At 37.5% G+C, this 24,531-nt stretch overlaps 1 protein-coding gene across 1 annotated transcript in view; it reads right to left on the bottom strand.

Annotated features, from left to right (window-relative positions):
* Positions 1–24,531, bottom strand: part of LOC138707517 (uncharacterized) — a 636,564-nt gene that overhangs the window by 453,531 nt on the left and 158,502 nt on the right. The window contains exon 2 of the mRNA XM_069837043.1: positions 20,395–20,478. Within this exon, the coding sequence (XP_069693144.1) occupies positions 20,395–20,478 (84 nt within the window). The remainder of the gene's footprint in view (positions 1–20,394; positions 20,479–24,531) is intronic.

The following is a 24,531-nucleotide window of genomic DNA, read 5'->3' as shown; positions in this document are numbered from 1 at the left end:
ACAAATACTTCGACAACTCCTCTTCCTCCTATGTTATCTAATTTAAATCAACCATTTGAAACTACGAATACGTACTTACTGGCTTTTAAGGAACCCGGAGGTTCATTGCCGCCCTCACATAAGCCCGCCATTGGTCCCTATAGTGAGCAAGATTAATCCTTTCTCCATCATCATACCCCACTTCCCTCAAATCCATTTTAATATTATCTTCCTATCTACGTCTCGGCCTCCCTACAGGTCTTTTTCCCTCCGGCCTCCCAACTAACACTCTATATGCATTTCTGGATTCGCCCATACGTGCTACATGCCCTGCCCATCTCAAACGTCTCGATTTAATCTTCCTAATTATGTCAGGAGAAGAATACAATGCGTGCAGTTCAGTGTTGTGTACCTTTCTCCATTCTCCTGTAACTTCATCCCTCTTAGCCCCAAATATTTTCCTAAGCACCTTATTCTCAAACACCTTTAACCTATGTTCCTCTCTCAACGTGAGACTCCAAGTTTCACAACCATAAAGAACAACCGGTAACATAACTGTTTTATAAATTCTAACTTTCGAATTTTTTGACAGCAGACTGGATGATAAAAGCTTCTCAACCGAATAATAGCAGGCATTTCCCATATTTATTCTGTGTTTAATTTCCTCCCGAGTATCATTTATATTTGTTACTGTTGCTCCAAGATATTTGAACTTCTCCACCTCTTCAAAAGATAAATTTCCAATTTTTATACTTCCATTTCGTACAATATTCTCGTCACGAGACATAATCATATACTTTGTCTTTTCGGGATTTACTTCCAAACCTATCTGTTTACTTGCTTCCAGTAAAATTCCCGTGTTTTCCCTAATCGTTTGTGGATTTTCTCCTAACATATTCACGTCATCCGCATAGACAAGCAGCTGATGTAACCCGTTCAATTCCAAACCCTCTCTTTTGAAACTATGAATATCTGGATAATATACACTATATTCAGTAGGTTACATACAAGTGTCATTCATCGGGGGAAATAATGCATCGTATAATATTTCCATCAGTTTCGATGAAATCCTGCTTGAATTCTTGAACCAAGTTGAAAACTCGGGATCTGGACACTTTCTACATGACGAAATAGTGTATTAAACTTGTTAAGCAACAAATTTACGTCTACTAACAGGAGATTATTAATTCTAGTGCAATTACAAAAAAGTTTGTTATAAACACATTGTTGGTTCACAGGCAACTTACTTAACGATCGGCGAGTGAATTTTTCCATTGTTGCAGATGTGCTTTGCCTTCAGTCCCGCGTTCACTATCATGCTACGTATTGGAAATTGCAGTCCAATGAATTTCAAAAGTAAATTTATTGATAAAATGTACTGTGGAATATATTAAAAAGTAGCAGTAAAAGGAGATGAAAACGGATTATGGGCAGAGTGAAGCAAAAAAGAGATGAAGTTCCCAAAAAGGAGGAAAGAGGTGCTGGAAATTTACCTCCATTCTCACCTAGTGGCAAAATTTCACACACTAGTTTCTTTCAAAGAGCTCTAATTTACCTTACAAAAAAGTAAGCACCTAAAAAGAATAAATAAATATCACTGGTCATAGCTATGCATCTTCCCTGAAATCCTATTTACAAATAAATGAAGAGCACCATTCGCAAATCCTGAATAAGTTGAGGAATACACCATGTACATCAACGAGTTCCACTTCTTTTACGCACATGTCTAATATAACATCAACTGAACCACCAACCACCAAAACATTCAAATTTGAAAATTGTACTTTCAATAATTATTGTTCCTTTTAAAATTATTAATGTTTATTTTTTATTCCATCGTTAATTAAAACTTTTCTTGTTTATTTCATCATCCATAATTAAAACTTTTGTAACACTTGTTTATAATAGGTTATGTTATAGCTTCTGCTATATGATATTATGAATAGTCACGTATCAGAGATTGTTTAATACTAAGATTTATTGAAAATCATCTGTCAAGTGACGTTGATTACTGGGAACCGGATAATTGAAGTGGAATGCAACTTTTTAATAAAAATGAAACTGAATCAACAAAGCCTTCTTGACTAGTAACCGTCCACAGAGTTCAATGAAGATTCCATAGTTGGCACAACTGATAACAAGAAAGCAGCTAAACATAACACACTACTGCCATCTAGCGTAATATTTGTAATTTAGAGATGGTACAATAATACATTTGAAGACAGTTGTATTTTCGTAAGTCAATATTTTATTGTATTGAAGTACTTCGTTATTTCTAATCTTCATATACTTTCTTCTAATCGTCTAGTAGTCGATTAAATCCCACTGTGGTTTTTATTTTCTCTAGATAAATCAAAACCTCTAGTGAAATTACTGTTGATAAATTCTTTCCATCTTACAAACTGTCTAGCAAAACTGAACTAAGCTGTGCCTATTGTCCAAGAGGAAAAGCGACGATTATCTTTTTGAAATGTCTAAGACAGCGTTGTCAGACACAATCCAAACGGAGCGGAGCGCTCCACTATAACTCGTTGCGTGCTCCGGTGCTTCCACAGGCATAAGCAAGTTCACGCTCCGACTGCACATCTCTAGCACCACAACCGGTTTCGGAGCTTACAACTCTGACACTACTGGTATAAGAGGATTTATTTTAGTAGGTTATTTTACGACGCTTTATCAACAGCTTAGGTTATTTAGCGTCTGAATAAGATGGTGATAATGCAGGTGAAATGAGTCCGGGGTCCAGCACCGAAAGTTACCCAGCATGTGCTCATCTTGGGTTGAGGGAAAACCCCAGAAAAAACCTCAACCAGGTAGCTTGCCCCGACCGGGAATCGAACCCGGGCCACCTGGTTTCGCGGCCAGACGCGCTGACCATTACTCCACAGGTGTGGACTATAAGAGGATTCTGTTCTAGTTTTTAAATCGCACCGGAGACTCTAAAACAGAAGAATCAAGAGTGAAAGTGAAATACGTCATAATGTTTACGTATGATCCCAATGTTCTATATATAGTACTGTACATGTTATAACTTACTAATTTTATTCATTTTTTTAAATTCAAAATGTTTGTATAGTCTTATTTAAATTGTGTATGATACGTGGTTCAATAAGAAAAATCTCCTAAAATTTTGAAAATAACTTTGGGTCTTAATGATTTAAATTAGAGCCAATTGTTATTTTCGTCACAGTTACAGACAGTTTGATTCTCAATTCGAATCGTCGCTATCAACAAATCGTTCCGTCTGATTACGTCAAATATAAAATAATGTATCTACAAAATGTACTCATTAGTCGTCCCTAGTTTTTGTAGGAAAAATGAGAGAACAGACATATTCAGTCTAGACAGGCAATACACAAACAGACCAGCCCCAGAGCGAGTGTATTACTAAGAACATCAAAGGAAATGGGGAACATTGTGTCCCCAAGTGAAAGACATCTTTCATTCTGCGAGGTAGAAGCTACTCGCGTCTGGATGTGGTCTCTTGCATTAAGTAGAAGTGGACATATCGATCGTGCGTGGCGATGCTACATAAAGACGCGCGTCACACAGCGACGAATGCTACGCACGTAACCTGTCAGAATTTTTAATTCACCGGTGAAACATTAACAGAGAATAAACATAAACTAAGATGATTCTTCAATAGATCAACTTTACGAAACCATTATGCGTTACTAACTTAAAAAGATAATACTCTTCAATAACTTGTTATCCAGTGGCAATTAACATATCAATTGGATTGAATAAGTTCAATTGATTTTCAATTATTATCCACAATATGAAAAATATATCTATGTTGCAATACTTAATGCTTCTACAGGGACATCTTTTTCTCGTTGCCAAACTTTCAGAACGGCCCCAAGGTTCACTCAGCCTTCTATAAAATTGAGTACCGGGTCTTTCCCGGGGGTAAAAGGCGGTCAGAGCGTGGTGCCGACCACACCACCTCATTCTAGTGCCGAGGTCATGGAAAGCATGGGGCTCTACCTCTATGCCCCCCAAGTGCCTTCATGGCATGTTACGGGGATACCTTTACCTTTTTTACAGGGACATCATTTTATTTTTACTTCAATTTTTATTGTACCTGAATTTTTTAATGTACTTCACTCCCACCCCTTCTACTAAGGAAGTTCCAACTCCACACAGAACCAAGACCGCAGATAGTAAGCAGTACTGAGTTACGGAGTATAGTACGTTCCAGGAATATGTTCGCGTTTTCCAATGACGAAAGAGCTTTCAATATTGAATCATATTTTCGCACAGGTACTGTCCGTTTGCCTACGTCGCACCCCGATTTTCCCCACCTGCTTCTGCTCGCCCCTCTGTAAAAGCTGGGCTGTCTTAACTCTTTTCTGAAAACATTAATTTCTCTTAGGAATTGGACGTTTACGTAATATTATACAGCTGCTTAATTTAACTTAAATGAAAGGGCCTCGTTAAGTAATTAACTGTCACGTGATTTCCTCCCTTTCTACAATCCTGCGGCATAACCACTTGGACGGACAGTAGATAGCATGTCTGAGTAATTTTATATTTTCGGGTTCTGCAGAAGTGAAGATTGAATTTACAGTACGTAGAGTAGGTACAGAATTATTTCAACATGAGTTACTAGTACGAAGGACGAAACTGGCAATTGGAATTAGATGCAATAGTCTATAGTGTGATAATATGCACAAAAGAACTGAAGCCTGTATCGAAATGAACGGCCACCATTTTCAAAATTGTGTTTAAATATTCATATTATGATTATTTTTCAATTTAACTTCTTTCTCTATATTGTACGCTAATGTGCTGTAGACAGTATACACTGCATAATGAATACGTTCGCATGGATAACACATTTCGTGAGTAAAAACACTTATTCTTAATACGGTACTGTACTTTGATTAAAGAAAAACCTAATGAAAATTATCAAACTCAAAATCGCGATATTTCCTAGTTTACGTAAATGGATGAACTACTTTTCTTCCATCCTATACCTAGTAGAGTGATTTGTGTTTTACGCCAGTATCATCGAACTCCAGTCTTGGAGGAGGGAGCAAGCGGTGTTTCCGGTTCTCTAAAGGTATAGACAGGTTAATATTAAAAATGTTAGTAAAAATAAAATGATGTCCCTGTACATTACCATATAGAGACGATTGCAATGCTTTACTGCTTTTATATACAGGGTGTTTCCGGGCTAGTGTAACAAACTTTCAGGAATGATGAGGAAGGGCACATGTATCAATTTGAGATAAGGAACCCTGGTCCGGAAATGACCGAGTCGAAAGTGATAAGCAAAAATAGTTGTGTGGAAATGGAATTGTACTTTGGCACCACGTGCCCTCCTTCCCTTAGCCTTTGGAACAGTAGTCTTTTCATTTTGTTGGGTTACTTTACGACGCTGTATCAACATCTAGGTTATTTAGCGTCTGAATGAAATAAAGGTGATAATGCCGGTGAAATGAGTCCGGGGTCCAGCACCGAAAGTTACCCAGCATTTGCTCGTATTGGGTTAAGGGAAAACTCCGGAAAATACCTCAACCAGGTAACTTGCCCCGACCGGGATTCGAACCCGGGCCACCTGATTTCGCGGCCACACGCGCTGACCGTTACTTCACAGGTGTGGACGGAAGAGTCGTGGAAAGATGGAATGGGCCGGATGTCTCCTACGTGGGTACTTGTACGGGTACAATCTGTGAGCTTGTCTTCTGTTCCCATTGGCTCATCCGTATTCGAAAATCGTGTCTGCATATTCCGCTCTCATGTACTCCTCCATTGCACTAGGACTGATAGACTGGACACTGCAATGTACACATACACTGCTGTCTACAGACGTGAATATCAGGACCGACCATGTCCGTTACACATTACGCCATCTGCATTTCTATAGTGTAGTTTCGTGTCCCCACCCATCAGACAGCGCACTGAATGGAATACTGTAAGTAGATAACGTAAACAATGTCAGACGAATAGAGTATGTGTAAGATGTACAGATAAATACGCATAAATAAGGTGTACAGAGGAATAAACTTATTTCATTTCCACACAACTATTTTTGCTTGTAACTTTCGACTCAGTCATTTCCGGACCAGGGTTCCTTATCTGAAATTGATACATGTGCCCTTGCCTATCATCCCTGAAGGTTTGTAACATACCCCGGAAACACCCTGTATATTAATACATCATAAAAATATATGGTGTAAGCATATACAAAAAATGTGTCCAAAAATGTTTCTTACAATGCCAAATATTTTTCATTTCAAAAGTAAAAAAAGGAATTCTCATTACTATTGTCATTTGTGGTGTTAGTTCTTCGTATAACAGCTTGCATAACGTAGGACAAACAGATAATTTTATACGAGTGTTAAACAGTTCAAAATACCTGTGATTAATTTATGAAAATTAAATAGCCTGTATTACAATGTATTGTCTTGCAATTATAGTCATTAATGGATCAAAAAGAACTTTTGTATTGAGATTTATATTTAAATACATTTCGGCTATGATGTTTCAACTTCTGTTCCTTTATATGTTTATGTTTTGTTATGTCATTTATATCTTTATATTTACTGTCATCATTTATTGTTCACTTATTATACATTTATTGAATAACTGTTTTTATGTTTATAAACCTATAGTAACTTACAAATTTATGAACGGATTTGTATTTTTTTTGTATTAAAAAGTTAATATTTTTGTATACGTGAACACTGGTTGAGTTTGTGTAATCTATGTTCGTAATAATTAAATAAATAGATAGATAAATAGATAAATAAATAAATTAATTAATTAAATAAATAAATATATAAATAAATAAATCTCTATTAATAATATATCTGTAGCCGAAATTTTTCTGGTAATTTTCGATTTTCCAAAAATAATTGGTCCTAACATATATAATTAACCGCCCTTAAACTGAAAATCGTTTTTTTTGACATTTTTGTTTGTATGTCTGTCTGTCTGGATGTTTGTTACCTTTTCACGCGATAATGGCTGAACCGATTTATATGAAAATTGGAATATAAATTAAGTTCGTTGTAACTTAGAATTTAGGCTATAGAGCATTCAAAATATTTTATTTCAAAGGGGGGTTTATAAGGGGGCTTGAATTAAATAACTGGAAATATCCCCACTATTATTAATTTTCTTGAAAAATATTACATAACAAAAGCTTCTTTAAAAATAATTTCCGATAAGTTTTATTCCATGCAGAATTTTGATAGGACTGATATTTAATGAGATAAATGAGTTTCAAAATTACAATAACAACGCCATCTAAGGCGGTGTAATGAAATAAAAAACAAATGACTTCGTCTATAAGGGGTCTTGGACAACAACAATCGAAAACTATGAAACACAGCTTACAGAGAATGTTTCTGTGTTTGTATGAAGTAATATCGGAAGCTAAATTAACCGATTTGTATAATTAATTATTAATTCACCATTGGAAAGTGTAGTTTCTCTAGATGGACATAATGCTATAATGTTACTACAGTGACTTCTGAGTGAATCGAGGACAGATAAGATTAAAATAGCTTCTTACGCACAGAAAACTTGATAGGCATTCGTTTCCTGTATTTCCTAAAATAATTTTTATGACCAGATGAGTGATCTCTGGATCAAAATGATCGCATTTTAATTTTTTTAATACAATTTAAGTAACATATTAAACGATTTATCCTCCTATCAAACACGAAAGTTCCCTGGATCAAATGTCCTATTTTAATTATGTAATTATTTTATATTTATTTCTAACGGGTGCAGCGGATCAAAATTGAAGTACTCCAGATTGCTTCACGCAAATTTGGGTTTTCAGGTTTGATCCATGTTTGTAGGATGAAATTCAGCCTGCTGAAGGATATTTGTTTTCAATACGGCAATTTGTATGTCATTTTTTCCTTTGTTCTTTATTCTCTACCTTCGATGTACTTTCTCTTCTTTTCTTTCCATTTCTCTTCCACATTCTATATTCATACACGTTTCCAGACTCTGGAAATTTCTGGTGTTCATCTTTCACACGACCCAAGGGAATTTTTTCGATCAAGAGTGCAGCGTTGTGAATAAGATCCATTGCATTCGCTTTGTGTTTCTTCAAAGAAATCCGTGCATTATTGAGGCAATTTCAGAGCCCTAGATTCAAAGTGATACATTTTTTAACGAATCCTTGAATACATAACGAGAAATATTTTCAAAATTGTTGACCTCCATTACTACCTCTTCCAGAAGTGCATGACAGTGCAATAAAGTTAAGAAATCCACTGATCTGCCACGGAAAATTACTTAAGATGTCCTACACGCTATAATAAATTGGTACGGAAATTTTTGGCTCTCCAATTAAGGATTAAAGATATCTTCGGCCGTGATTTAGGCTAAATTAAAACTTAAAAAAGTCCTCGGCTCCAATAAAAATTACGGAAGAAATCCTCGGCTCTATTAAAATATTACTTAGGAAATACTCTCTCTAGTGAAAAAATACTTGAGGAATCCTCGGCTCTATTAAAATATACTTAGGAAATCCTCGGATCTGTTACAATTTACTTAAGAAATTCTCGATCCCTATTTAAAATTACACCACTTGAGAAATTCTCGGCACTCTATTAGAATTACTTAAGTATTCTCGCTCTGTAATAAAATTGTTTAAAAATTCTGGGTTTGATTAAGCTTTTGACAAGTTATTAGAAATTAAAAGCTTTCTAAATATATAAGTCATTTTCTTCTGAAATGTCTGCATAATAAATACTTCTTTCGGTGTTTCATGCAATTCAAATAAAATACTTCTTCGGAATACAAACATTTGCAGTGAAAATACGTTTATATAATTTTGGAACAATAATTGAACTTCTTTCATAAATTTCAGAATTCATACTAAATGTTCATTAAGAAATTTCTGAAGTTGTACTAAAATTTTCTTCCATAAATTCCGAAATTTGTAACGAAAGTGTGTTTCATTCCGAAATATGTATCGATAAAATCATAAGACTTTTTGCCGATAATTTATCCATACACAGGATGATTCATGAGGATTTACCGTCACTTACCGAGCTTATTTCCGAAGACATTTTGAGCAAAAAATGCCATATAAACATGTATTCTATTCTCAATATTTTCAGAGTTACACCAATTTGAACTTGTTTGTAAAATACCATTATTCTTTAGTTTTAACGGTAAAAGAATATTACAAATAAAGAATGAACTATTCAGAAGTTTCATTTATTTATTTGGCCAGTATTCTAAAGCTAAAAATGTGTTAATTACTTTTTTACAGATTTTTTTTCAATTTTAAATAAAAATTACATTATTCTTAAGCACTTATCACAAAAATTGTTAGAACTCATACGACTTTAGGAAATTGATTCTTTACAATTTAATTATGTATCCAAATGTGCAGTCTTGAAGCATTTACATGAGTGGCGTAAATTGTAACAGTTGTGTGATAAATGCGTAAGAAAAATGTAATTTTGTATTAAAAATTTCTGTACTAAACAACTATGGAATTCACAACACAATTTTTGGGTTCAGAATACTAGCTAATTAAAGAAATGATACTCCTGAATAGTTAATTCTTTTCCTATAATATTTTTTATCCTTAAAATGAAAGAATAATGGTATTTAACAAACAAATTCAAATTAGTATAAGTCTGAAAATATTGAGATTAGGACACATGTTTATATGAAATTTTTTGTTCAATGTCTTCGGAAATAAGCCCCGAAAGTGACTATAAATTTTCCTGAATCACCCTGTATAGGGGAGAGTCGGGTAGCATCGGATATCGGGTAATATCGGACAGTGCGTTTCTTTCATCTACCACCATATGGTAGTACCTGAATGACGTGGTTACGTTTCTCTATGCGACATCACAGAAACGTAACCATGCCAATCAGGTACTATCATCGTGTGGTAGATGAAAGAAACTCACTGTCCGATATTACCCGATGTCCGATACTACCCGACTCTCCCCTACTCCAATTTCCCCTATCACATTTCCATAATGTTCCGTAACTCACATTCGCTACCATCGTCAGTGAAGAAGAAACTGTAAATTACGTCTCCATAGCATTTTCTCAAGGACACAAACTCAATGGTTCTATACGTGGAATGTTCCACGATGTTATGTCACCATTAAAAAACCTGGAGTTACGCCAGATATTACAGTAACATCATACAAGAAAATAAGATATAAGAAGAAAAATGTCGGAAAATACGAGGAAATCAGCTTAATATCTTGAAATGTTTGGTATACCATGAAAAAAATGTTAGTGCAAACACTCGTGATGCCCCACTTCGATTACTATGTGATATTCTGCTTACTGACCTAAGCGTTACTTCGGTGCAGAGACTACAATGTGTTCATAACATGTGCGTCCGTTTCGTCTGCAATATTCGCCGGGCTGATCACGTAACACCATCCCTCGAAATGTTGTCCTGGCTCCGTCTAGAAGATCGTAGGAAAATCCACTGTCTTTCCCTTCTCTTTCACATATTGCATTTCTCCACTCGTGTATATCTTGCGTCTCGTTTTCAAAATTTATCCACCCATCATAACCTAGACACACGATCACAACACTCCTCAATATTATCCATTCCCTCCCACCGAACATCCACATATTCATCTTCTTTCACTGTGGCTGTTCCTCGGCTTTGGAATTCCCTACCAAGTAATGTCAGGGACTGTCAGACATCAAACCAATTTAAGAATAGGCTAACGAAATATTTTTCTAACAATTCTTGTTAACAATAATAGCTGTTTCAGGTTTCTCAATGTTTAATTTTTATATTTATCACAGAATAAATATTAAAATTCTCATTATTATTATTATTATTATTATTATTATTATTATTATTTCTTACCAATGTTTATTATTGTCACACTAACATTATTTATCCAACTTTCATTATTTACTTTCATGTTGTTTTATGGTCTAGATATTAATGTGCCGGCCCGGATGGCTCAAGCGGTAGGGGCATGGCATGTCCCTATCGCTTGGTCCGAAGGGTTGTGGGTTCGAGTCCCGCCTCGGGCATGGGTGTTGTCATTGTATTAGTATAAGTAAAAAACAAAGGAAACAAAGGTAAACAAACAGAAAACAAAAACAGATAACTTTGGAAGACGGCCTCTGGCCGGTCGAAATTAAGAAAAAAATGTAATACTATGTAAACAATTGTATTCAATTAGAATTAGAGTCTGGCTGGGCGGAAGAGAAGGCCTACTGGCCTTAGCTCTGCCAGATTAAATAAATAAATAAATTATTATTATTATTATTATTATTATTATTGTTATTATTATTATTTCTCTGTTATCTGTCTTGAAATACGATGAAAGAGTAATGGAACGGAGAAAAATTCTCTTCGGCGCCGGGATTTGAACCCGGGTTTTCAGCTCTACGTGCTGATGCTTTGTCCACTAAGCCACACTGGATACCCACCCCGGCGCCGGACAGAATCTTCTCAGTTTAAGTTCCAACTCTTGGGTTCCCTCTAGTGGCCGCCCTCTGCACTACGTCATAGATGTCTATGAACGTAGGACTGAAGTCCACACATGTGCTGAGACTATTCTGTCCGGCGCCGGGGTGGGTATCCGGTGTGCCTTAGTGGATAAAGCATCAGCACGTAGAGCTGAAAACCCGGGTTCAAATCCCGGCGCCGGAGAGAATTTTTCTCCGTTCCATTACTCTTTCATCGTATGATGACGCAGATATCTGCATGGAAATATCATATGTACTTCGGTACATTAAAAATAAATAAATAAATAAAAATAATACACTGTCTTGAAATGTTTTCGAAGTACTAGGGTCTTAAATTGCTCTTCGTGTTCCGATTGCTTGTTTCCTACAGGTCTAATGGCTGGTTCACAATAAACCGGGAACGGAAACGGCAACGAGAACGAGAATGGAAATATTGTTAAAATAAATGTATTTAAATGTGAGAATTCACAATTAACTATTGTGAACGTTCACATTTAAATACATTTATTTTATCATTATTTCCGTTCTCGTTCTCGTTGCCGTTTCCGTTCCCGGTTTATTGTGAACCAGCCTTAACACTTTCAAGTCGTTTTCTTTCGTAATTATGCAACATATTAATCCAGTGCGTAGGAGAGACACCAACAGTTTAGTTGGAATTGAGCTGTTATAGGGTTTCGGGAATTTTGATTAGTGAGCACAAGTGCATTCACCACACCCTTTTAGGGAATTTATCTCTTTAATGGAAATGAGGTCTAACACCTACTTCCTTCAACGTCAGACAGTTCAGCACACACTAATATTGTTCTACAAATATATGCTCGCGCGAGTATTTGAATAGCATTGCACAAGTCAAATTCAGCACATCGAATAATTACTTCAAACAAGCTGTTCTTGTACTGAACTGTTTGTTTCAACTTTTATACGGTATCATATATTCTACTTTATATCCTAATTTAATCAAATTGCGTTCGTTAACAGTATGTTTGAACACGTGCAGTAATGAGTTACACCATAATCACCGTCTCTCCCACGTACAGTCAGTTACGAAATAAATCAGCGCTGAAAATGTTCATGTTCTGAATTAAATAGGGAACATACGTCAGTGACATGAAGCAATCTCATGAAATACATATCTCACGACTCCTATGTGCTAGTGCACTGAATTTGTTGCCAAGTGATAGTGAATTTATAGAAACCTTGGATATCTGCAAACGTCTTTATTCTTGATAATTTTCTTTTTTAACCTAGATTAAAATTGCAAGTTTCTTGTTTATGTTAGTTAATTAGTTAGGATGGAATTAATTATGATACTTGATCACTCATTTAAAGTTTGTGTGACTGCAACCTGTATATTTTTGTGTGGCTTTACTTTGTTTATAGTGTTTTTTTTCTCTCTCTTTATTTCTTGTGTAGCTTTACTTTGTATATTATAGTGTATTTTTTTCTGTTTATTTCTATTATTGTATTTGTATTCCTGGTGTTGTGGAAGAGAAGGCCTGATGGCCTTAACTACACCAGAATAAATAAATAAATAAATAAATAAATAAATAAATAAATAAATAAATAAATAAATAAATAAATAAATAAATAAATAAATAAATAATCGTTCTCAGGTTGCGGAGAGAGGAGACGGCCCCCAGATATGGAGGGTAGCTGCGAATATATTGAATAAGCAGTCGTGGACAGCCGATAAGGGGTGGTCCTCCAGCTTGGGGGTTGGGTTGACCTGGTTGGCAAGTTGGTATAGCGCTGGCCTTCTATGCCCAAGGTTGCGGGTTCGATCCCGGGCCAGGTCGATGGCATTTAAGTGTGCTTAAATACGACAGGCTCATGTCAGTAGATTTACTGGCATGTAAAAGAACTCCTGCGGGACAAAATTCCGGCACATCCGGCGACGCAGATATAACCTCTGCAGTTGCGAGCGTCGTTAAATAAAACATAACATTTAACAACATTTGGGGGTTGGGCGAAGGGCTAACAACCCATCACCGTAAAAAACAGCTTGTTACGAAACCTAACAGTAAGCCTCGGAATGGGACTGATTCTCCGGCACGACCACAGCAAAGGAAAAAGGTTATAACATTCATGTAGCACGTGTGGGCGAATCCAGAAATGCATATAGAGTGTTAGTTGGGAGGCCGGAGGGAAAAATACCTTTGGGGCGGCCGAGACGTAGATGGGAAGATAATATTAAAATGGATTTGAGGAAGGTGGGATATGATGGTAGAGACTGGATTAATCTTGCTCAGGATAGGGAGCAATGGCGGGCTTATGTGAGGGCGGCAATGAACCTCCGGGTTCCTTAAAAGCCCGTAAGTAAGTAACTAAGTAAGTAATATGTAATAATAATTAACTTTACAGATTTTAGGTCTTGTTCGTGTGCGACAGACACAATACAAAATGTAACCGGAAGTAGTGTTACTAAAATAGTTATTAAAATAAGTAAAAGTTTCTTCATAACTTTGCCTTTAATAATGACCACATTCATAGTTTATGTAGATTCATTATTATTTAAAGTTACTACATCCTGTACACATTTTTGTTGTTCCTCTTTTATTTGCCTACACTCTCTCACAAATTCATTTCCATTCTTTTGACGTGACTATCTATTCAAAATCAGACCGACATATGGGGTACTAGGACGGAAACGGCGATGTAACCTTTCCAGGGCGATCCATTCCAACACTATAACGTCTTGTTGACTAATAACACTGTTGAAATAAATTCGGGTATACGACTACGATGCGAGCACGACCTTGAGTTAACGCCGCATATGCGTGAGACGTGGATTGGGGCCCCCAGTGCCTGGCGGCTATTTCTGACGGGGCGAACATTTCCGGACAGTATATATCGCCACTGCTATGTGCTAGCGCCCTGATTTTGGTGCCAAACGAAATATCTATTCTAGCTCTGTCGATTTAAGCCAGACATATTCACGTAAAGCCCACGGCCGTGTCCCCGATACAGTCACACGCCGTTCTTTTTTTGGCACGTTTTAGTTGTACCTGTTCACCACTTTAATTTTCACTGTTATCTTATCTTCCTGGCTTGCGTTAAGCACGCATGTATTCTACTCGAGACTTCTTTAACGTAACAAAGTAATAGTGGCTTGTTAAATTTTACATGGGTCCTATACAAAGGTGGTGGAAAGTTATAATATTTTTGGAGAAGGTAGAATCATTTAAAACAAGAAAAATCTAATAAACATGGGTCCTAAAATTAATAACTTTGAAGAAACAAATACTGTGAAATTGGTATTTTCAATAACAGCACATCTTCATTGTCGTATTTGCCTGTTTACTCTTGTTTATTGCATTGGGACGCACGGACTGTGCTGTCTAGTGATGATTGGAGTTGCCTGAATACTTAGCGATATTCCTAGTCAAATGCTGTGAATTAGAAATTCACCTAGTTTAGGTTGTAAGAAAAATGTAACTACAATATCGCATTGCTGGGTTGTATATACACCTCAAAAGCACCAGTATTAATGGATACAGGCAATTCGTTATCTCGTTAAACGTACTTGCGCATTAGAGGAAGAAGGAAGTGAACTGGAAAGCTTCCCTCCCTCGCCGCGCTTCTATTTGCAGCTAGCTACTATATTAACCTCTATTATAAGGTTGGGACGAAGTTGAGACATCAAAACATTGCCTAGATCCGGCTACAGGTTTAAGGAACACAGGAGATACAATTAAGTTATTAAAATGCAGCCAATAAAATCTGCAACTTTGCCTGTGCTTGTAAAACACTTTGGAGATGTCTATTTTTCTGTCAAGGACGAAAACAAATTACGGTGTAAAGTGTGTAAGTTGGATATAAAAGTTAATAAGCGTCATAATATACAAAAACATTGTGCCTGTAAAAAACACATCGAAAGTCTGGAATTGTTTAGTTTTTTATTTTTATTTTATTTTATTGGGTTATTTTACGACGCTGTATCAACATCTAGGTTATATAGCGTCTGAATGAAATGAAGGTGATAATACCGGTGAAATGAGTCCGGGATCCAACACCGAAAGTTACCCAGCATTTGCTCGTATTGGGTTGGGGGAAAACCCCGGAAAAAACCTCAACCAGGTAACTTGCCCCGACCGGGAATCGAACCCGGGCCACCTGGTTTCGCGGCCAGACGCGCTGACCGTTACTCCACAGGTGTGGACGAATTGTTTAGTGATTTGATTTCTGATCAGTCCACCTTTTTATTAAGACTTGTATCTGACGCTGATATTCCGTTCCATAAACTTGAGATTACACATTCTAAACACTTCATTGAAAACTATACGTTTAGAAAATTGCCGACTCCACCAACCATGAGTACACAATATTTACCCTTGAGTTAAGAAATAACTTTAAATTCTATACGATCAGTTGTTGGTAACAATAAAATTGTTAATCTAAAACTGAAGAGTGTTGTTGAAAAAAATGATACTTATTCGAAATTCTGTGAACTGAAATATGAACAAAATAATAGACACACGATTATAATAAATAAAAACTATTTCAAATTCTCACTATTAACGTCGTGTGACGTCGAAGGAATATTTTCTTGTTTGACTGACAATCGAAACAGGTTCATATTTGACAATTAACGAAGGTACATTGTTGTATATTGCAATAAAATTAGTGACATTTAAAGTACACCATTATTATTTAGAATGTATCACCATTTTCTAAAACGAAGAGAATGAAGTAAATCGCTTTCGTAAATGTATGTTATAGCCTACTTGTTTTAGTCACCTGGTTATACCGAGCAATGTTTTGATTCAAGCACAGAAATGCTGTGTAGAATTCCCTGTACTACCCTGAGTTGATGTAAACAACACGACTTGTATAATACGCGAAGTAATTAACTTCATAGGTTCGGTGTCTGCACTTCCATTCCTAGTAATCATGAACGAAAACCTAATCACAATATTATTTTACAATAAGTATTCGAAGTGAAACACTTAAAGAGGAAAACGATACAGCAGAGTTTGTGTTCAATGAAACGCGTCAGGTGTCTCCTCGATGGTTGCAGCTCCTTCAGCGATCCGTGCAACCACCATCCGAGAATAAAACGGCTTCCAATAAATCAAAAGTTTTCAATGATCCCCCCCAAGTTGGAAAGATCCGCTGATGTTGCATGTCAATAAAATTCACACAGGTAAGAATTACTTTCCGTACCTCTGTACCCCGAGGTACTTTATGGATGAAGGCACTACTCAAGCAGTACATTCCATACATGATTTGCTGATCAGAATAATGTTCAGGAGAAAACTCATCGATATCTTTGGCAATAGTTTGATAAGTTCAATAACGATTTCACAAATTATGTCCCCCATAGTCAATGAAGATTCCACTGCAAGAATGATGGATGTCATTTGGAATACCTTTTTTCAGGAGAAGCAATTGAACGTTTGAAATGCTTAGCGCTCAAAGCTTAACTGTGATTTTCCGATCATTATTGGACAATGACTATCAGTGTTAATGCCATGTAACTCTCTATGTACATTCTACTGGGTGTTCATTTCAAAGTGTGTCATGACGTGACTGTTGTGAGTCAGCGATTTGAAGCGAACTTGAGAACGTGTACAGTATAACTTGAACGTCACAGCAACAGATGGCGGTCTGTACAGTCTGTGTGCTACCATAACCTCTTTCGAACTGTGTTTTGCGCGCGCAAGTCGTACGCAGGGTATTTGTTATCATCGGTTGCGTACGGCAACATTCCACAACACAAATCAAATGCTCCGTGTCCATGTTGGCAGTCGAAGTTAATGTCAACAAATACGTAAGTAATCCTCTTAACCCTCTCCCCATTTCCCGACAGTAAGAAAAAAACTCACCTCAGTACGTATCTCCAAACAGTTTACATTCCTGCCACTACTGGCGTTACCGTACGTATCGGTACGTACTCTTCAGAATGAACGCCGTACTAGACAGGCAACTTCTCTGGTACATAGGTAATACGCCTTTGCGGAAGTGTAGGAAGAATGAATTCTCTAGGCTTATCGGCTAGCCATATGACGGCATACAGCGAGCCATGACACACTTTGAAATGAATACGCAGTATATGAGCGTATTCCGAATCTCACCGGTGAGCAATCCGATGGCATCACGGTGTTCCGAATTCCACCGATGACATCATTGATGCTCCACCGGTGTCTCACCGGTGCCATCAACTTGCAGAGGTGGTGGCAGTCTCCATCAGCCTCCATCAGTGAATCTGATTGGTTCTTGTATAGGGCGGGAATTAGCAGACGAATAACATCTTGCACTGTTGTGTCATGGCGGTGTGTTCTGCTTTAGTTCTGCTGTATTGTTTGTAATCAGCACAACGGAAAAACAACATGTTAATGGCTTATGAGCGAATATGTCAACGGACCAGTTATTACTACCGGTTCAAGAAATAAATTGTTTATGCTCTCTTTTCTTTCAACGAGATGACAGTACGAAAATTTCGCAAAATTTTGCTAGCGTAGCACACACAACAACTTGTAAAGTCGCCATGACAGCCATCGATCCTTCCAGCAGTTTTGTTCCGTATTTCGCTGCAACGTGACGTCATTGATGCCACCGGACCGGTGAGATTCGGAATACGCTGTCTGTCTTAAGCTATACATTGACAGTCTTGGTTAATTTTCGACGAGAACGTGACATCCATCATTCTTGCAGTGGACTGTTCAAATTTTATTAATCCTTGCATTATGAGAAAAATACCATTACTTCTTCCAATTTTAATAATATATGATGATTATATGACCACATTTTAATACTTTCAGTTGCTTGTATTAACTCAGAATGCCTTCGCAGGACTGAATCACATTTGTACGAATATAAATTTATTGTACACAGTCCGCTAAATCCGTTTGATACAAACTTCTGAATCACTCTGTATACATTTCTCTGAAGTTTTCATCCCCATTACTTCCCATTTCTTACGTGCAACAAAAAGAAAATGAACTCCTTCGAAGTATGATCAATTTACTTCAGTAAACGTCTTTTCCTTAAGCTTCATTCAAAACCTACAGAGATGTAACTATTTCAGGATTTTAGTGGAAATATGTGTCCTGAAACATTTGATGCAGAAAGAGAATATTTTTGTCATGTGTTCTGTTTATTTACGGCTCTTCTCCGAGACACCTTTGACGGGTTTCCATACTGTTGAATATATACGACGAAATTGATCTGACAGCATATATCCAATGCTACAATATTTTTCTGGGAATAAGTTGTTCATCTGAAAGTATCTCGATTAACACAAAACCATTTTCTCGGAATCTACTGTAACAGCTACACATTTTGCAAGGCATTTAGTTGAATAAAACAGACGCTGTATGTTCTGAAACGTTTAATTAATCTAACATTATGCATAATGAAATCGCATTACGTAATTTGTTGAATAGATATGAAAGGCACAGCCGTCATCAAGTATATATGATGGAGTAGCGGTACAGAGAAAGTCATGAAGTCAGTATGACAGAAAGAGCGCAATTCCTATTAAGACGTCATTTCAAGAAGATTATTTGCGAATATTTCTGAACTTGAAAATATTCTATAAAAGTTTTCGAACGTGAAGTTTCGAAATCAGAATTAAATTAGGAAATTAATCTGGATAAACATTCACATTTAATGGTTATAATTTCGATTCACATAGTAATATTAAACTAGATTTTACTCAAAAAACAAGAAAGTATGTTAATTAAATATCTAATCTCAAATTTCCGTATGATTCACTTCCCCCAATCAGAAAACTAAAACTTCTAGACATGCTAATTCGCTGAATTCGTTATACAGGATGTCCGGGAAAGACCTGACGAAAAAGAATTAATTATATGTCTGAAACTATTACAGTTATTACCTCAATTTTTTCACAGTTAGAAAGAAAAACTCAAGAAGTTTTGTTACCTAGCAGCATGTTACGTGCTTGAGCACACAATTGCTCGAGGCGAAAACGCGAAAAAGCTCGTTCTGCGCAGCTTATATAGCCAGTCTTGCTCTGAGAGCTGGGAATGCAAGTTGTGCGTGTACCAAGTGAACAGCCGAACAATGTTTACCACATTAGAGAAAGCAGAATGCGTTTTATAGCTGGCTGAATTTAAGTCAGTCAAGCGTGTACAACGTCGTTTCCAAACGGACAAGAGCTCACAGTGACAGGTACCACATACCTGGATATGCTGCGAAATTACTCTGTCCCACAACTACCACCAGAAACCGTGTTTCAACAGGACGGAGCGCCCCCCCCCCCAAACTATGCTAACCATGTGTGCGCTTTCCTCGAATGACACATTCCTTGGCTGTTGGATTGGGAGAGACGGACCTACACCATGGCCACCACGGTCGCCGGACATGACCCCACTGGACTTCTTTTTGTGGGGTTTTGTGAAAGACTAAGTGTATCGCACTCCTGTGACTGACATTGCGGAGTTACGTGCCCGAATCTACGAAGCACTAGGACTATTCACACCGGAGATGCTTCCGCGTGTGTGGCAGGAGATTGAGTAACACCTGGACATAGCCCGGGCCACAAATGGTGCTCATAAAGAGGTACATTAAAACTTATTGTGTTTCTCTTTGTAACTGTGAAAATATCACGACAATAAATGCAATAGTTTCAGAGATATAGTTATTTCTTTTTCGTCAGGTCTTTCCCGGACACTCTGTATTGTATGATATTTGATAATGTGTTTTGTAATTATTTCCGTATATGTTGTGTCAAACTTTAATGTTTAAATATGAAATCGAGCTTATACAACATTTAGATTAGTAGTATTAAAGGAGAGCTTCTATTCAGTTAAAATATTAACACAAAATTAATTATGGAACATAAAAAGTATACAGACGTTCTTAGTCACAAAATGCAACGTAGCGGTCCTTCAAGATGTAAGAATGCTCTAACGTAGAACACGACAAAAAATGTTTGTATTTGACAATCATAGCATAATAAAATTTTTAAACCACATCCAAAATGTACTCAAATAAGGTACTCACATACGGTGATTTCCCTTCTAGGCAGTTGCCGAGAGATGACGCAGATAAAAATCCAAATTCGGTCCACTGAAGTAGCAGTCGCACCTGCAACAAGAAAAATCATTGTAAATACATAGATCTTCCTTCCGCCAAACTTGCCATGCTCACCAATCATTCAAAGTACTGTATCCAGATCCTTCTGTTCGCACTGATCTTCATTGCGCGCTTCTAATAGCTTCAGTGCGGCGAACCAGTATTGGGCAAAATTTATTCCATTAACGAATGATTAAGAATAAAGAAGATTATTCGTTAATCACTCATAACAAATAGTACTTTAATTCTTGAGATTTATTCGTTGCTGGCGCGTAAAGGTATCAAAATTATTATTAATAGAATAATCACGAACCACCCATCCTTCATCATATGGTAATGCAGAATTCCTGCACGGAAATATCATACGTACTTCAGTACATCACAATAATATGATATGACTAAATAATTACTTAGTGATTTAAGACGGCGCTCATTCCGTCGGATCCCGACCACTTAGTAACTCATAATGAGTGCACATTTGCACATAGTATGTTGGAATTGTGCCACTGTCACACATCTGTGACACAGTGCATAAGGGTTAGCCACTAAAGGGTAACTAAGAGGTGGAACTTAAACTGAGAGGATTTAATCCGGCATCGGAACTGGAATCCGGTGTGGCTTAGTGGATCAAGCGTCAGCACGTAGAGCTGAAAACCCGGGTTAGAGTCCCGGTGCCGGAGAGAGTTTTTCTCCACTCCATCCTTCCTTTACGAATAAAATGAATTCTAGGAATGAAATGAAAGTTTCAGCGATTATCTATAAATTTACATATATTATAATGGCCACTTGGAATTGAGGATTACGGAACAAGATCTGATCTAATATGAAAGCTTTAATCACAGATTGTATGATTTACGAACCTTGAATCACTGTTAATTTGTTATCTTCAAATTGAACTTGAGAACAACTTTCATTTCAAACATAAACTCATGCAATACATATGATTTTGTGTGATTTGTCATTGTTGCCTTAGCCCCTAATAGAGCCAGGTCTTATTTTCCGGATCAATAGCATGATAAACCCCAGGGGCCCGGAGCAACAAGCTCTTCTATATCGGAAACTCGTATTACCCCCCAGACTTCACAGGAGCCTATTTTTACTATTGCAGATGACAGATGAAATGAGGAAGAGGTGAATATTGTTAGTGGAATGATGGAGGGAAACGGGAGTACTCCGAGGAAATCCCTCTACAACGTCTTTGTCCACCATAAATTCATCAAGACCTGGCAGGGGATCGAACTCGGGTCGCTTGGATGGAAGGCCAGCACCCGAACACTTGAACCACGGACGCGGAATTTGACGCATGCACAGTTCTTACCTGACAGGTACTCAGAAAAAAACGGTGATGGTTCAAAGGCTGCTTGGTGTCAGATCGGTACAGCACTGCGCTCGAAGGTGGGGTGGAGGAGGGAATGAAAGTGAATGCACGGAGGTGAAGAAAGCTAGGAATAAATCTGCGACTGTATCAAAAATATGCAAGCCTTCGACATTTAGTATCAAAGAACGCTTTGACGAAAATATTAAATATTTTATTCATTCATTGATAAACTTTAAGAGCAATTGAAAATTCTTTCTTGGTTCGAATATTTTACCACAATTGTTAGCAAACAGTTACCAGCGCAAAGTACCTGCATGAAATTAACATAAGAAACTAACATTTATTCGCCTTTGACAACGATTGAATAAAGTGAATAACGGGTAATGAATAATGTTATCATTTGCAATCGACGAATATTTCGTTATTCACGAAAGAATCAAACTTAAATAAATGTATTATATTTATTCGACTAATCATACAGATAAAATATTATTCGAATAATCCCCTACACTTCGGCAAAATTCAAACCATATACGTAAGCAATTCATACGAAATTGTAGGGTAAATAGAATTATTTAAGGAGATTCTAAAAATGAAACTACATTTTCTCTTTCTTGCTTCCATTATTTCCATAAAAATCATCGTCCTCAAAATAACGATCACCTTTTTTGTAAGACACAATCGTTCGTTCGATCGATCGATCAATCAATGGACAAATGAATGAATAAATAAATAAATAAATAAATAAATAAATAAATAAATAAATAAATAAATAAACAAATAAATAAATCGCCTCCGCAGTCATGACCAACAAGTTTGCAATTCAGTCGGGGTCGTCGTAATCAATTCAGTCGGCGTCATCTTAACCAATTCAGTCGGCGCTATTACAATCAATTCAGTCGGGGCCGACGTAATCAATTCAGTCCACGATGTCGCAATCAATTCATTCGGCGCCGTCGTAATCAATTCAGTCGGCACTGTCGCAATCAATTCAGTTGAGGCTGTCGTAATCAATTCAGTCGGGGTAATCGTAAACATTCAGTCGACGCTATTACAATCAATTCAGTCGGGGCCGTCGTAATCAATTCACTCGACGCTGTCGCAATCAATTCATTCGGCTCCGTCGTCATCAATTCAGTCGGCGCTGTCGCAATCAATTCAGTTGAGGCTGTCGTAATCAATTCAGTCGGCGCTGTCGCAATCAATTCAGATGAGGCTGTCGTAATCAATTCTGTCGGCGTTGTCGCAATCAATTCAGTTGAGGCAGTCGTAATCAATTCAGCCGGGCCTTCGCCGTCGTAATCAACTCAGTCGGCGCTGTCGCAATCAATTCAGTTGAGGCTGTCGCAATCACTTCAGTTGAGGCTGTCGTAATCAATTCAGTCGGGCCGTCGCAATCAATTCAGTCGGCGTAATCGTAATCATTCAGTCGACGCTATTACAATCAATTCAGTCGGGGCCGTCGTAATCAATTCACTCGACGCTGTCGCAATCAATTCATTCGGCTCCGTCGTCATCAATTCAGTCGGCGCTGTCGCAATCAATTCAGTTGAAGCTGTCGTAATCAATTCACTCGGCACCGTAGTAACTAGTTCAGTCGGCGCAGTCGCAATCAATCCATTCGGCACAGTCGTAATAGATTCAGTCAGCGACGTCGTAATCAATTCAGTTAGCGCTGCCGTAATCAATTCAGTTAGCGCTGTCGTAATCAATTCAGTATGCGTCGTCGAAATCAATTCAGTAAGCGCTGCTGTAATCAATTCAGTTATCGCTGCCGTAATCAATTCATTTAGCCCTGTCGTAATCAATTCAGTTACAGCTGTCGTAATCAATTCATTTAGCGCTGTCGTAATCAATTCAGTAAGCGCTGTCGTAATCAATTCAGTATGCGTCGTCGAAAGCAATTCAGTATGCGCCGTCGTAAGCAATTCAATATGCGCCGTTGTAATCAATTCAATATGCGTCGTCGTAATCAATTCAGTTAGCGCTGTGGTAATCAATTCAGTTAGCGCTGCCGTAATCAATTCAGTTAGCGCTATCGTAATCAATTCATTTAGCGCTGTCGTAATCAATTCATTTAGCGCTGTCGTAATCAATTCAGTTAGCGCTGTCGTAATCAATTCAGTATGCGTCGTCGAAAGCAATTCAGTATGCGTCGTCGAAAGCAATTCAGTATGCGTTGTCGTAAGCGATTCAGTTAGCGCCGTCGTAATCAATTCAGTTACCGCTGTTGTATTCAATTTATTTAGCGCTTTGTAATCAATTCATTTAGCGCTGTCGTAATCAATCCAGTTAGCGCTGTCGTAACCAATTCAGTATGCGTCATCGAAAGCAATTCAGTATGCGATGGCGTAAGAGATTCAGTTAGCGCCGTCGTAATCAATTCAGTATGCGCTGTCGTAATCAATTCAGTATGCGTCGTCGAAAGCAATTCAGTATGCGCCGTCGTAATCAATTCAATATGCGCTGTCGTAATCAATTCAGTATGCGTTGTCGTAATCAATTCAGTATGCGTTGTCGAAATCAATTCAGTTAGCACCGTCGTAATCAATTCAGTTAGCGTCGTCGTAATCAATTCAGTATGCGTCGTCGAAATGAATTCAGTATGCTTTGACGAAAGCAATTCAGTATGCGTTGTCGTAAGCGATTCAGTTAGCGCCGTCGTAATCAATTCAGTTAGCGTCGTCGTAATCAATTCAGTATGCGCCGTTGTAATCAATTCAGTTAGCGCTGTCGTAATCAATTCA

Source organism: Periplaneta americana, chromosome 10, assembly GCF_040183065.1.
Source record: "Periplaneta americana isolate PAMFEO1 chromosome 10, P.americana_PAMFEO1_priV1, whole genome shotgun sequence".
NCBI lineage: Eukaryota > Metazoa > Arthropoda > Insecta > Blattodea > Blattidae > Periplaneta > Periplaneta americana.
The sequence above is the reverse complement of the archived record's forward strand: the minus strand, read 5'-3'. Positions and strand labels throughout refer to the sequence as shown.